The sequence below is a fragment of the Anabrus simplex genome, chromosome 11 (assembly GCF_040414725.1).
Source record: "Anabrus simplex isolate iqAnaSimp1 chromosome 11, ASM4041472v1, whole genome shotgun sequence".
Classification (NCBI taxonomy): Eukaryota; Metazoa; Arthropoda; class Insecta; order Orthoptera; family Tettigoniidae; genus Anabrus; species Anabrus simplex.
Genome location: NC_090275.1, coordinates 84902645 through 84918013, shown reverse-complemented (window position 1 = coordinate 84918013; position 15369 = coordinate 84902645). Strand labels below are relative to the sequence as shown.

Here is a 15369-nt window from a genome sequence, read left to right as displayed (position 1 = left end):
GTAGTTTTTTCTTTTCCATTAAAGTATTCATCTCAGCATTCATTTTCACTTCCTTCTGAGTCAGATCCATCCCCTGAAGTGAGACCTTCCTCCTCAGATTCAGTTTCATGATCACTTGTAGTGATGACTTCATATTCCTGATCTGATTCTGCGCTGTCGAATTTTTCCTCTGTAATTTGGCTCAGGCACCAATATCCTAAATAAACGGAAAATATATTTTAGAGAAATAGTAATAAATTGGGTGTTTTAAACGGTGACGTGCTTGAAAATATTAATTTATAATGTAGTCAAAATACTCCATCGAGCGCGGGGGGTACATTATAGCCCTCATGTGACACGTTTCGAATTGAAGCAACAATGCAGCCATTCTTGTGCATTCACAGAGACTCCAACTATCACATTCAAGAACTTAGCAGACGATCAATCAATCTTAGAAAAGCTACAGTGTTGCCAAGTTGAAAAAAATAGCAGTGGTGTGTTTTACATCCCAGCGCACTTGCTGGAAGGTTAAAAATAGATATGGCATACATCAGTTACATCTAAGTGGCGAGAAGCTCTCCGCTGACCCACTGGCTGTTGATGTTTTTTAAACAGAATTTGAAGAGATCAGTGAAGGATTGACAAAAGATCAGGTATATAATGCTGACGAAACAGGGTTAAATTTTAAAATGTTGCCAAAAACATCCTTCGCATCAATAAAAGAAAAATCTGCATCAGGTCACAAAAAGAACAAGGAGAGGATTACAGTTTTAGCCTGTGCTAATGCTTCAGGCACTCATAGGCTGCCACTAATGTGAATAGGAAAATCGAAAAAAAACCTAGAGCTCTTAAAAATATTACTGTCACTGCCTTACCAGTGTATTATAGAGCTCAAGAAAGTGCCTGGATGTCGTCGCAACTTTTCAAAGAATGATTCTTTCAAAAGTTTGTACCAAGCTTTGATATTTCTTGAAGTCTAAGGAATTGCCCAGAAAAGCAATTTTGTTGACTGACAATGCCCAACACACCCAGGGAAGTTGGAAAGTGGTGATATTGTTGTTCGGTTTCTGCCCCCTAATGTAACGACCTTAGCTCAACCCCTGGACCAGGGTGTTCCGGAAGCATTCAAACACCATTATCATGCGTTTCTACTGTGATCTATTCTGAGTGATTGTGAATTATCTGGTAAAAGTCTTACAGATTTATTGAAGTTTGTGAACATGAAACATGTGACTTATTTATGTGCCCAATCCGGGGAAAAGATTACATCAGTGACTCTTTGTAATTCCTGGAACAAACTGTATGAAGGGATTTTTTTGGAAGATGGGGAAAATGATGAAAACCTGCAAGAGATGGTAAAACAAATTCCTGGATGTGAGCATGTTAACGAGTGTGAGGTGAACTTGATCTAACAGACCAAGAAATAGTGAATTCCGTGTTACTGCCAAGGGTTGAAGCAGATGACACAGACCTTGACAATAGGAGTTCTGAGAATCTAGTTACATCAGATGATGGATTTAATGCGTTGGAGGTAAGATTGATTTCGAATTTTTATTAAAATGCAGTACCACACACTTCAATTACAGTACGTAATAAAATTATTGTATACAGTATTCAGTTCAGTAGTAACAAAAGAAATTGTTTCATTATTTCAGATTGCTTTGCGCTTTGTTGAACAAAGCACTGAATCTACACCAGCTGACGTATTGTTGATTAAATGGTGGTGCGACATAGCTGCACAACAGCGCTGCGTCAAGAAAATTCAGAAGAAAATCACTGATCTTATACAATGTGTGACATTATGTAAACTTTTTAATGTTAATATGCAGTAGGCACCTTTGCTTAACAGAGTTTATTCATTTTTATTTCGACATTTAACATCCGAAAATATTTACCATGTGTCATCCGAAAAACGTGTCAATCAAAGTGGCTCCGCCCCCTTTATTTCGCATAAACGGGGTTCTTCTGTAGTTCAGCACCAACCACAACAGTTTTAATGTGTCGTTTTAGTTTCAATTTTAAATGTGTAGTCCGACTTCATCAATGTTTTAGACTTGGATTTTAAATTAAGACATACCAAATTGTATTCTTTATTGTTGGTTGTATGTAAACATATGTTTCCAATTAGATCATGGTTGAAGATGACCCAATGTATGTAGGGTCGAAACTAGTACCAATTATATAGGACTATATTAAGCTAATAGCATTGAATATGTAGACCTTTGTCTACCCTTTGATAGTGATCAATTGTCAATACAGACCATAAATAATTCATAAGTTATGGTTACTATTTAAGCAAGAGTAAAGTAACACAGTGGGGAGATCGCATACTACCAAATTAATCAAAAGTAATATATGTGTGTGTGTTGCTGTTGTTTGGGTCATTGGTCCATAGACTAGTTTGATGCAGCCATCCATGCAACCCTGTCTTGTGCTAACCTTTTCATCTCTACTTAATTACTACATCCTACATCTACTCTAAACTGTTTGTCATACTCATACCTTGCACTGCCTAGACTTACCTCAAAAACTAACTTGCTTGTTGTTTAAAGGTGCCTAACATTGAAGGTATCAGCCCCAAAAACTAACTAAACAAGTCCTAGGAGTCTTAAAATGTGTCCTATCATTCTATCTCATCTTCTGGTCAAATTTTGCTAAATCTTTCTCCTCTCATCTATTAGATTCAGTATCTTTTCACTCATGATTAATCTACCCATTTCACCTGTAACACCACATTTCAAAAACATCTGTTCTCTTTCTTTCTGAGCTAGTTATCATCCATGTTTCACTTCCGTACAATGCCATCCTCGTGACGAAAATATTCAAAAATGTTTTTCTAATTCTTATATCAATGCCAGGCTGAGTGGTTCAGACAGTAGAGGTGCTGGCCTTCTAACCTCAACTTGGCAGGGTCAGTCCTGTGGTATTTGAAGGTGCTAAAATACGTTAGCCTCGTGTCGGGTAGATTTATTGGCACGTAAAATTACTTCTGTGGTTATCATCTTGTATCAAAGTTAAAAGTGAACAGATTTCTTAAGAAGGCCTTCCTTGCTTGTGCTAGTCTGCATTTTATGTCCTCCTTACTTCTGCCGTCATTTGTTACTCTACTATTCAAGTAACATTATTCATCTACCTCCTTAAAGGTTTCATTTCCTAATTTAATATTTCTTGCATCACCTGACTTTGTTTGACTACACTCCAGTACTTTTGTTTTTATTTATTTTCATCTTGTTCTCCTTCTCCAATACTGCCCATACTATTCAGCAATTTCTCCAGATCTTCTGCAGACTTCGATAAAATAACAAAATCATTGACAAATCTCAGTATTTTGATTTCCTCCTTGAATTGAGTTTCCTTTTTCACATTCATCCTTTATTTCCTTTTCTGACTGATTTATATAAACATTGAAATAAAAAGGGGACAAACTGTTGCCTTGCCTCACTCCTTTCTGGATAGCTACTTGTTTTTCATAGCCTTTGATTCTTATCATTGCAGACTGATTTTTGTACAGATTGTAGATAATTCTTTCTTAATTCGATCCTCTAAGATCAAGCGTAAAGTCAGGATTGCTTCACATTCTCTCAGTGGCGGCCCCTGGCCAAATTATCTGGCGGGGCACGACTTACAAAATAATACGGACAGTCCTTAAGGTATCGGTTGCAAAATATAACACTAATGCGCATGTGAATAAATACACTAACAACTGACTTGTAGATCATCTTATCCCGTTTACAGTTGGTGCCAGTTAGATATTAACACCAAGGAAAAAGACAGTGAAAGGTGGGGTCAAAGAGACTGGGACATGAACCCGTGACCTCTCCATTTCCAGTCAAGTGTTATTTCAGTGAGATAAATGGCCAGGGATAAGCTGATCCACATTTCATTTATAACTTGTTCCCCTACAAGTCAAGTAATAATGAATACACTAACCTTCCTATTTGTAGATGAAGTCCATTCTTCGATCGTTTGCTTGAGCAAATACTTGGAGAACTCGCTGGTTGAAGTCTGGAATTGAGCATACAATTTTACTTTCAATTGAAAGCATGGCCAGAGCCGTTAGTGTGTCTTGGCTCATTGTATTCCTCAAGAAGGTCTTTATTCTATTTAGAGTAGAGAAACACCTTTCACTTTCCACTGTCGACATCGGGATTGTAAAAATGATGCTCAGTAACCTAACGCATTCATTGAACGTGTCTTGCATATTGTTGCGCAGGAAAAGTTGCAAAAGCGCCACAGAACCATCTGCCGTACACACGTCTACCCTGGAATATAACGCTTCAAGTTCGGTTCTGAGCCTGGCTTTGTTCACTTTTGGGTACGTGTTTACAGTTGACGCGAAATCTTTTTTCGTAAAGCGAGTACAAAATCCTCCAAAACTTGATACCCGAAAAAGGTTGGCAGCTGCTAAATGGCCTGTGAAACGAAATCTTTCTTCTGCATGTAGTAAAATAGTATCACATGTTTCCAAAGCAGCGATTTGTTTTTGTTGTTGGAAAGTTTGCTGCCGTTTAGGAAGAACTGGAGCTTCGTTGTCATCAGTTTCCTCTAAATCAGAGTGAATGCTTCTGATGTTACGAACAAAGTTCACTAGGAATTCAGATACCAAGACAGGGTCAGTATTACGCATCTGAATTTGGGAGAACAGTATATCAACACGAGGCATCACTCTATGGAAGAAATTCAGCCAATATATGAAGTCAGCGTCATTCGGTAATCTGATAAATCCAGAAGCTTGGCCTACAGTGTTTTGATCTGTCTCTATTTCGCATATTGTTTGGAAGCATTCAATCAGGGCGTCTGTTTTTGAACACTGTATTGATAATGCGGGTCTGAAAGTTCCTTGGAGCTGCTTTCGGCAAACGGCGCATTACAACTGTATCTAGTAGTTCAGTGCGTTTACTAGAGTGACTGAAAAAGGAGGAAATTTCCTGAATATCACTGAAAAATATCTTCACTTCTTTTTATTGGACATGGCTTTCTGCATAATCAAATTTCCTACATGAGCATAACAGTGAACAAAATTAGCTTCATTATATCCTTTATGCGTGCTTGTACACCAGTCTGCGCACCACTCATTATACTAGCCCCATCAAATGTTTGACAAATTAGTTTTTCAGGGGTTTTGTCAATACCCAACTTAGTGCACTAAAAATTACAGAGCTTATACCTTCAGCTGTATCACTGGATGCCAGAAAGAAACCCCAAAACCTCTCATGTATTTCGCCATTTATGTGATAGCAAAATATAAGCACCACCTGCATTTTCGTTGCATTGTCGGTTGTTTCATCTGCTTGGATTGCTAAGTAATTAGCAGCACTAATATCTTTCATTATGAAAGTATGACATACTTCGAGCATAGCATCTAGTATATCGTTCTGTATCGTCTTCGACGTACCCTTAAAAACTGTTGCAGATTTTAAATGTTCTTTCATTGCGATATCCAAGCTAGCTACAAAGTCAACTAAACCACGAAATATTCCAGGATTGTTTGAATCGGTTGATTCTTATGGCCGCGGAGCACAAGTTCAAACACACCGTAGAATTTCACACAATCAATCAGACGGGATAAAATATATCTATTTTTGTCGACCTGTTTACGAAGTGAAAGTCTGTACCCACTATCAAGTTGCTTCCTTATGTCCAGCTCACCTAGAGGTGGGAGATCCATTTCGTTGTTTAAATGTTTCGTTGATTCACTGTGTTTTTTCAGTTTTTCATTCAAATGCTTTAAATCTTTGACACCGTTCTGCTCCACACATAGTCACCACCAAATAGAATGCAAGGAAAACAAAAAAATGAATTTCTCTCTTCGCATCCACATAACCATTTTGCTTTAGCATACATACCACTATTAAATTTTCTGTTGAAATTCCTGTTTTTTCCTTCCGTCTGCTGCTCAATAATATCAGGTCGTGGTGGTCCTAAACTCTTGGCATGAACTCTGGTCTCAAAATTTAATTGCTTTCCAGTTAACTCACTGACTTTATTCATTTTGAAATAAACAAGCATACAAATACACAAATTATAACACTGAAGAGAATTCACGTCGAATACTGTGTTCTAATGCGCAGACGCATCTTTTGGGCACGAGACGGTCTAGTACCCAGAGCTGCGAAGTTCACCTGCCTCTCACCTCGCAAGGCTCCTGCAGTCATTGTCCCGCTGATAGCAACAGCTTGTCTCTTTAAATACAAAACGTATCCTCTCTTCGTGCTTAAAGACATGGTGGCTTTAAATACCTACCAAAATCCGTAATCCAGTTAAGAATATAACATTTTGTTGTGATAATATTTGTAGAAATAATTCTGTTGTTCGGCTGTAGCCCAACTAAATTATAAATTATTTCTTGAAATTCTGAGTGCAAAAACTTGACAGGGCACGTGCCCCTAAGGGCCCACCGTCACTGCATGCTCCTACATTTCTTCTGAAGCCAGACTGATTTACTCCCAACTCAACTTGGACTTGTCTTTCCATTCTTCTGTAAACAATGTGTGTTAAAATTTTGCAAGCATGGGATACTAAACTAATGGTGTAGCAGTGGGAATAGTTATAACAACATTCTGTCGAAAATCAGATGGCACTTCCCCTGTATCATACATCTTACACACTAAATGGAATAATCTCCCCAAGCTGGTTTCTCTTAAGGCAGTCAGTAACTTTGAGGGTATGTCATCAATTCCAGGTGCCTTGTTCCTATTTAGGTCTCTCAAAGCTCTGTCGAATTCTGATCTCAAAATTGGGTCTCCCATTTCAATAGCATCAGCAGAGTCTTCTTGTTCCAGAATCTTATCGTCTACTTCTTTCACTTGATACAATTGTTTAATATGTTCCTGCCATCTTTCTTCTTTGTCTTCTTTCCCTAGAAGTGGTTTTCCATCAGAACTCTTAATATTCATACACTTAGTTTTCCTTTCTCCAAATGTTTGCTTGATTTTCCTGTATGCTGCATCTGCCTTTCCTGCAGTCGTACAACATCTTTGCTCTTCTCTTTCAGCCATTCTTCCATAGCTGTCCTGCACTTTCTATCTACTGTACTTCATTCTTTAATTTCCTGCATTTACCGGGCGAGGTGGCTGTGCGGTTAGGGGCGCACAGCTGTGAGCTCGCATCCGGGAGATAGTGGGTTTGAACCCCACTGTCAGCAGCCCTGAAGATGGTTTTCCGTGGTTTCCCATTTTCACACCAGGCAAATACTGGGGCTGTACCTTAATTAAGACCACGGCTACTTCCTTCCCATTCCTAGGCCTTTCCTGTCCCATCGTCGCCATAAGACCTATTTGTGTCGGTGCGATGTAAAACAAATAGCAAAAAAAATCCTGTATTACATTCTGTCATTTTTTTCATTCTTGTAATTTCTCCATTCGCCAATCAGGGCTAATCTCTTCCAGTTATCCTCTGATTCTTACTTGGAGATCTTACCTTTCTTCAGCAGTCCTACTGATCTTACTCTTCACAACTGTCCACTCTTCATCTGTTGTTTCCTTCATCCTTTTCATTTAGTTCTAGTGCAACATGTTCCTTGAAACAATCCCTCATACTTTTTCTTTCAACTTATCTAGATTCAATCTTCCTGGATTCCTTCCATCCTCCTTCCTTCCTTCATTCCTTCCTTCCTTCCTTCCTTCCATTTTTTTAACTTAAGGTGACATTTCATGACCACCAATTTGTGGTCATAGTCCACATCTGCTCCTGGGAATGTCTTGCAATCCAATACCTGGTTTCTGAATCTCTTCCTCATCATAATGAAGTCTACCTTCCTGTGTCTCCAGGTCTCGCTCTCGTATACAGCTCTCATTTGTTGTGTTTGAACCAAGTATTAGCAAAAAACTAAATTATGATCAGTGCAGATTTCAACTAGCCGATTTCCTTTTTCATTCTTTCATACCAGTCCCAATTTTCCTGCAGTATTACCTTCTCTTCCTTGATCTAGCACTGCATTCCAGTCTCCCATCACAGTTAGATTCTTGTCTCCTTTTACATATTGTATTAAATTGTGGCATACTAGTAATCGAAGAAGGGGGCACTCAAACAATTGAAGTCACAATACCGTAGCCCAAGTCTCCAACTGTCAGCACTACCACTAAAGAGATAAGAGGCGCCTCCCAGCGCGGATTCACGCCAACTATGGAGGGAAGGGCCTCGATAAAACACAAACTCAGATTAGAGAAGCGATGGAATCTGGACAAGGCCAGTAGGTCAATGACCATAACAGAGGGTGGAAGGAAAAAGGGCAGAGCAGTTCAGTATAATAACACTCTCCATCACACTTAAAGACCAAGATTTAATATAAAATATGAAAGACAAAAGTCAGATGGGTGGTGCAATTAAAGTAAATAAAACAAATTAAAATCAGTTAAATTTGTTGTTGTTGTTGTTGTTGTTGTTGTTGTTGTTGTTGTTGTTGTTGTTTGAGTCATCAGTCCATAGACTGGTTTGATGCAGCCACCCTATCCTGTGCTAAGCTTTTCATTTCTACGTAACTATTGCATCCTACATCTGCTCTAATCTGTTTGTCATATTCATACCTTGGTCTACCCCTACTGTTCTTACCACCTACACTTCCTTCAAAAACCAACTGAACAAGTCCTGGGTGTCTTAAGATGTGTCCTATCATTCTATCTCTTCTCGTCAAATTTAGCCAAATCGATCTCCTTTCACCAGTTCGATTCAGTATCTCTTCATTCGTGATTTGATCTATCCTTCTCACCTTTCTTCTGTAACACTACATTTCAAAAGCTTCTATTCTTATTTATTTTCATCTTGTACTCCTCACCCAAGACTTCGTCCATACCATTCAGCAACTTCTCGAGATTTCTGCAGTCTCAGATAAAATAACAATATCATAGGCAAATCTCAAGGTTTTGATTTCCTCTCCTTGGACTGTGATTCCCTTTCCAAATTCCTCCTTGATTTCCTGTACTGCCTGTTCTATGTAAACATTGAAAAGGAGGGGGGACAAATGGCAGCCTTGCCTCACTCCTTTCTGGATTGCTGCTTCTTTTTCAAAGCCCTCGATTCTTACCACTGCAGACTGATTTTTGTACAGATTGTAGATAATTCTTCGTTCTCGGTATCTGATCCCAGTCACCTTCAGAATCTTAAATAGCTTGGTCCAATCAACATTATCGAATGCCTTTTCTAGATCTACGAACGCCATGTACGTGGGCTTGTTCTTCTTGATTTGATCCTCTAAGATCAGACGTAAAGTTAGGATTGCTTCACGTATTCCTACATTTCTTCTGAAGCCAAATTGATCTTCTCCCAATTCAACTTCAACTTGTTTTTCCATTCTTTTGTAAATAATACGTGTTAAAATTTTTTGCAGGCATGAGATACTAAACTAATGGTGTGGTAGTTTTCACACCTGTCAGCACCGGCTTTCTTGGGAATAGGTATAACAACATTCTGCCGAAAAATCGGATGGGACTTCTCCTGTCTCATACATCTTACACACTAAATGGAATAACCTTGCCATGGTGGTTTCTCCTAAGGCAGTCAGTAATAGGCAGTCAGTAATTCAGAGGGAATGGCATCAATTCCAGGTGTCTTGTTCCTATTTAGGTCACTCACAACTCTGTCAAACTCTGACCTCAAAATTGGGTCTCCCATTTCATCAGCATCAACAGATTCTTCATGTTCCAGAACCAAATTATCTACATCTTTACCATGATACAACTGTTGGATATGCTCCTGCCATCTTTCTGCTTTGTCTTCTTTCCCTAGAAGTGGCATTCCATCTGAGCTCTTAATATTCATACACCTAGATTTCCTTTCTCCAAATGTTTCCTTGATTTTCCTGTATGCAGCATCTACCTTTCCCAGGACCATACAACCTTCGACATCCTTGCACTTCTCCTTCAGCCATTCTTCCTTAGCTATCTTGCACTTTCTATCCATTGATTCTTTAATCGCCTATATTCGTTTCTGCCCTCTTCATTTCTAGCATTCTTGCATTTTCGTCATTCATCAATCAGGTCTAGTATCTCCTGAGTTGTCCACTGATTCTTAGTTGATCTTTTCTTTCTTCCTAACATTTCCTCAGCAACCGTACTGACTTCATTTTTAATGACTATCCACTCTTCCTCTATTGTGTTTCCTTCAGCCTTTTCATTTAGCCCTTGTGCAACATGTTCCTTGAAACAATCCCTCACACTCTTAAATACTAATTAAATATAAATTGAATTAAAATGAAAATAAAAAACAATGTGGTGGTTAAATCAGTTAGTGAAATGAGACGGAATGGATACACTTATAGTTAGCCTACTTCAAAAACTATTTCCAGCACTGTTTCACTGAAATATTTTGCTCGTCTTCCAGTAAAAACCTTCTGGTAAAATGTATTACTCCTTGATACTGTTTTAAATATTGTTGAGTGTTCACTTCTTTCACTCCCTCCAAGTTGGCTGTTATTTGTTTTTGAGCTTACTTAATATGTCTAAAATTGGGTTAATTGCAGAACCTTGAAGCTGACTGCCATTTGCTAATTTTAAAGGGAGCTTCCTCATATTCTGAAATGAAATAAAAATAAAATGGGGATTTGCTTTTTGTTGAAAACATGTGTTTTTACAAGGAAACTTGGTATATAAAAGTGGTTTCATACCTTACTGTTGTCAAAATCCGTTCCTACCGTGACCTTGGAGGAGCTACATTTGAAGCAGCCGTACGTCTTGTGTAATAATGATGTGTGTGTTCTAATGTTTGCTCCACCTTCGGGGGGAGGCAAGGCTGTGGAGAGGGGAGGAGGCGTGTCGCTTACAGTCACGGCTTCGGCTTTAGTTGGGGTAGGGGGAATAGATGTACGAGGTGGCGGAGGCTCGTTCTTTTTCTTCCTTTTTTGGTCTGTGTTGTTTATTTTGCCTAATGTTTCAAGATTTGATAATATCCCTTCGAATAACGGGTTCCTGTTGTCAGTTATATAATTTAGGTTATTGTCCTGATTACTTTTTTGTTCTAAATAAATATATAAATTTTCTAATGTATTTAGAAGAGCTCCTTTGTTTATTTTCTGTAATATTGTCAAATCCTGCTCTATAGTTGTGAACTGATATCCGGTTGTACTCATATGTTGGCCCATCACGGAAATTTTTTTGTGCCTTTCTGCATTGACATGTTAAGTTAGGATTGTTGAACGTAAACTTGGCATATTTATCTTTCTTCACTTTACACTTTCACTTTATTTCGGGTGTTAGATTAGTGTGAAACTTCTGTTTGAATTTTCTGATTATTTTGTTTACCCTTTTTAGTCCAAAGCCGTTGTATTGGGCTTGTTTACGGATAAAGAGCAATTCTTTTTCTCGTTCCGTGTGTGAGAGGGGTATACTAAATGCTCTATATTATGTAACTGTAGTGAGCCGACTTTTTTGTGATTCCAGATGCAATGAGTAGTTCTTTATTGTGATAGGAGTAAAAGTGGGTTTTTTTGTGTATCTTGAAAACAAACTTTTCCTTATCCCATGTTATATTTATGTCTAAGAAAATTATGGAACCTTCTTTTTCTTCTTCTACTGTAAACTTTACTCTAGAATCTATTGTATTTAATTTATTGAGGATATTATCACTGTTGTTCACTCTACGATCTATTACTACAAAAGTATTGTGTACAAAGCGTAACCATAAATTGAGACCCTCTATTTGTCCTATTATTTTGGTATGTTTGAGTTAATCTAGATAAATAATGGCTAAAATGCCCGAAGCGGGAGCTCCCATAGGGAGGCCTTCCTGTCTATATATCTTCTTATTGAAAGTGAAATAATTGTGTTTTGTAACGAATTTGAGTATATTAATGAAATCCTCTATTTCTGGTAGACTGAGTTGCTTATGTTCTATTAGATTATTCTTAATAATTTTTATTGTTTCATCCACTGGAATATTTGTATACATGTCTTTGATGTCAAAGGAGCATGTTACTTGATGTGGTGTTAATTTAAAATTCGTAAGTACTTTGCGAAAATCTACAGAATTTTTATTGGTGTTTTGTTGTAAAAAACATAATGATTGGTTAGAAATGTATGTACGTATTGCGATGTTTTATAAGTAGGACTGCTGCGGAAGTTTATAACTGGTCTTATTGGTATTCCTTCTTTATGTAATTTGGGTAAGGCCCTTGCAGTTGGAAGACCAGGATTTATATTAATGAGTTTCTGGACATCTTGTTCATTTAAAATGAAGGTTGCATTTTTTAGTATTGTTTTTAACTTATTCTGAGTACTAATTGTAGGGTCTCGATCTGTTTCCGAAAAAGTGGTATTACTGAAAAAAGTTTCTGTTTTCCTAATATATTCCTCCTTATCTAAAACTACTATTGTCCCCCCCTTATCGGCTACACAACATCGCCCCTTCCCCTCCCTTTCCCCACTCGCTTAACACCTCCCTCACTCCCTCCTCTGTTCATACCTATACAGCTGAGCCAGCCACACACACATGTAGTGGAAACAAGACCTCCAAACCAACAGTCAGGCCGTTCAAGAGGGCAACTACTCGATAAGTAAGTTGCACGTTTTATTTCACTATTGTTTCCTGTCTTTTAGCTTCAGCTTTTTACACACATTCATTCACCTTCTTTCCATTACAGACCACATCTGGACTTTATAAGATCCACATATTGACTGTTTCCACTAATTGAGTCACACAACACTGTACCGGTCCTTTTTTTTTTTCACATATCCTACATTTACTGGCTTCTGTGTCCGACTCGTTGGCTGAACAGTCAGCGTACTGGGCTTCGGTTCAGAGGGTCCCGGATTCGATTCCCGGCCGGGTCGGGGATTTTAACCTTAATTGGTTAATTCCAATGGCACAGGGGCTGGGTGTATGTGTTGTCTTCTCATCATTTCATCATTATGACGCGCAGGTCACCTACGGGTGTCAAATAGAAAGACGTGCACCTGGCGAGCCGAACCCATCCTGGGATATCCCGGCACTAAAAGCCATACAACATTTCATTTTTCACTGGCTTCTGTTACCCTCCAGTCATATGCATACGTGACATATTGAAGATGGACTGTTCCCACTTCATAATTGGAGATTCATAAAAATCATTTAGACATAGAGATTTCCAACCTTGGCATAACCTTGTTTGTTGTAGATATATAATCATGTCTCACTTGTATTTTACATGCTCTTTAACGTTGTTTTTAGTGTTACTTATTCAACATTAATTCATGTAACCTTTAATATATTTTTGCCCAAGATGGTTCAAAGATGAACTGAAACATGTTTGATAAATCAAATAGGAGGAAGAATAAAAACTTTTCTACTGTAAAGTTCATGTGCTTGCGATTCATTCTACTTCTCCGACCTTCGTCCAGGTGTGTTGTATTTGTCACAACAGGTTGTTTGCCCTTGCTACTGGAGTGACTCACATTATACACAAGCAAGCCACTGCACTGCAGTATATGTTCTTACCTATTTTAATACCTTATATAAAAGTATTGTGTTGTGCAGCATACAAACACAGAAACTACAGTATGTCTGAAAAATAAAGACAGTTTCCATGTATGCCTTGCAAATATCATTCTCTGCTATCCTGTCTGATCGTGGTACAACATTCTCTTTCACCCTACATATACTTTGAGTAGGAAACAAGTTTATGACTGTTGCCTATTGTATTAAAACATTGATAAGAAGCCCTGAATAAATTCACGTCTTGAAAATTACTATGTGTAATCTTCTCTTTCAGACTATCGTACGAGGTGATCCACGGATGAATGGTATCCCTAAGACATCAAATGTTGCTCGATCCAATTCTCTTCGGTCTTCCAGTCCCCCGAGATTACGGCGCGACTATCGTGCTAATACAAATGTTCCCCCCTCGGTGCCCGAAGGGGAGGTAATGACAGGCCCACCTCCTCAGTATCCTTCCAACAGAAGAGAACCTAGAGATGCTCCATATGTAAGTTCAAACTTTATACGGGGTGATTCATATAAATGCTTGGTTTTTTTAATTCTCCCATTCATGTCTAGCAGCAGGGTGTCACATTTCTAAAACTAGGGTACAAATTGGGATGTAGAAATTAAAACCAGATCAGCATTGAAATTAAAATATCTTATGTGCATACGTGACCTTCAATTCAAAACTTGATGGGGTTTACAGTCTCAAAGGATGGACACTAAAGCTTTCACCATTGAAGCACCTGTAGGCTTTTTAAATGTGGATATATTGCAGAATCTTCAAGATCCCATGAGCTGGCCCTGCGATGAATAATTTTGGAAAGCAAGCTGTATGAGATAAAGATATGTTATCATAAGCAGCCTATTTCGATCTCATCTTCCAAAATGACAAATACAGCTTGATACAACTGATCTTATAAGGGAAGGGTGGATATGATAATCCTGGGTGCAGAATCTCCAACCCACCATACGGGATTCGTTAAATGTATAGGGCCTATTGTATGTCATGTTCATGGCATTCAGAATGCTAAAATGGCAGAGCATAACCTGAAATTGAACCATGAACCTGTTCTTATGTTTTAGCCACAGCGATACACCATCCTGTTCTGTAGAAGGGAGTGTGGTCATGAAAATTCAATAGTTTCATGTAATTAGCCTTCAGAAAGATGCTCGGAACTCTGCGACTCTCTTGATAGCAGAGTCAACCCCTTAGGAATTATCTTGGCTGATGAATCAAAATAATAAATCATAGAAGTGTACATTTTAAGGAAACAAAAATTACCCTCACTTTCTGAAGCTTTTATGAGTATACTAATGGTATATTTCAGCCTGCCTGGTGGTCATGATCATTAAGGAGTCTAGTCTATAGGGTCTAGCACAGTGGTTAGCCTGTTGAGCCCCGTTGGTCAAAAAAATGTCACCATCAGAACATTGGCCGGCAGGGTAGGAGATGTATCATCATCATCACATCATCATTTCCCCTCCTGCCGGGTCGGGGTATTTATGGCACTTCTCCATCTTCCTCTTGCTTTCCACCATTCCTCTTTCATGATCTTGTCCCAGTCTAAATTTTTTCTTCCCAACTTCCTTCTTAACATCTTCATTTCTCACTCTGTCTTTCTTTGTCTTTCCTATCACACTTCTTAGGAATTTTATCTCACTGGCTTGAATTCTACTCTCGTGCCTGCTAGTCCAAGTCTTAGCTGCATAAGTCAGTATGGGTACATAGTACATTTTGTACATTATCTCTTTACTTTTGCTTGGTACTTCTTTGCTCCAAACAAGTTTTCTTACACTTTGGTAGAATGCATTACTCTGCTGTACCCTCCTGCTAATCTCCATGTCCACCCTAGCATTTTGCAATTAATTCACTTCCTAGGTGTTTAAAGCTTCCACAATTTCTAGACTCTGACTTCCAATTTTCACAGTGCCCTTTCCTTGCCTTTCCCCTCTCGACATCACCATAGTCTTGCTTTTCTCTGTACTGATTTTCATGCCATA

The 15369-nt window shown here is 38.5% G+C and overlaps 1 protein-coding gene across 1 annotated transcript in view; it reads left to right on the top strand.

The window, feature by feature from the left end:
• The window catches only part of mbt (serine/threonine-protein kinase PAK mbt), a 100072-nt gene that overhangs the window by 13376 nt on the left and 71327 nt on the right, over positions 1 to 15369 (top strand). The window contains exon 3 of the mRNA XM_068229640.1: positions 13658 to 13870. Coding sequence (XP_068085741.1) covers positions 13658 to 13870 — 213 coding nt within the window. The remainder of the gene's footprint in view (positions 1 to 13657; positions 13871 to 15369) is intronic.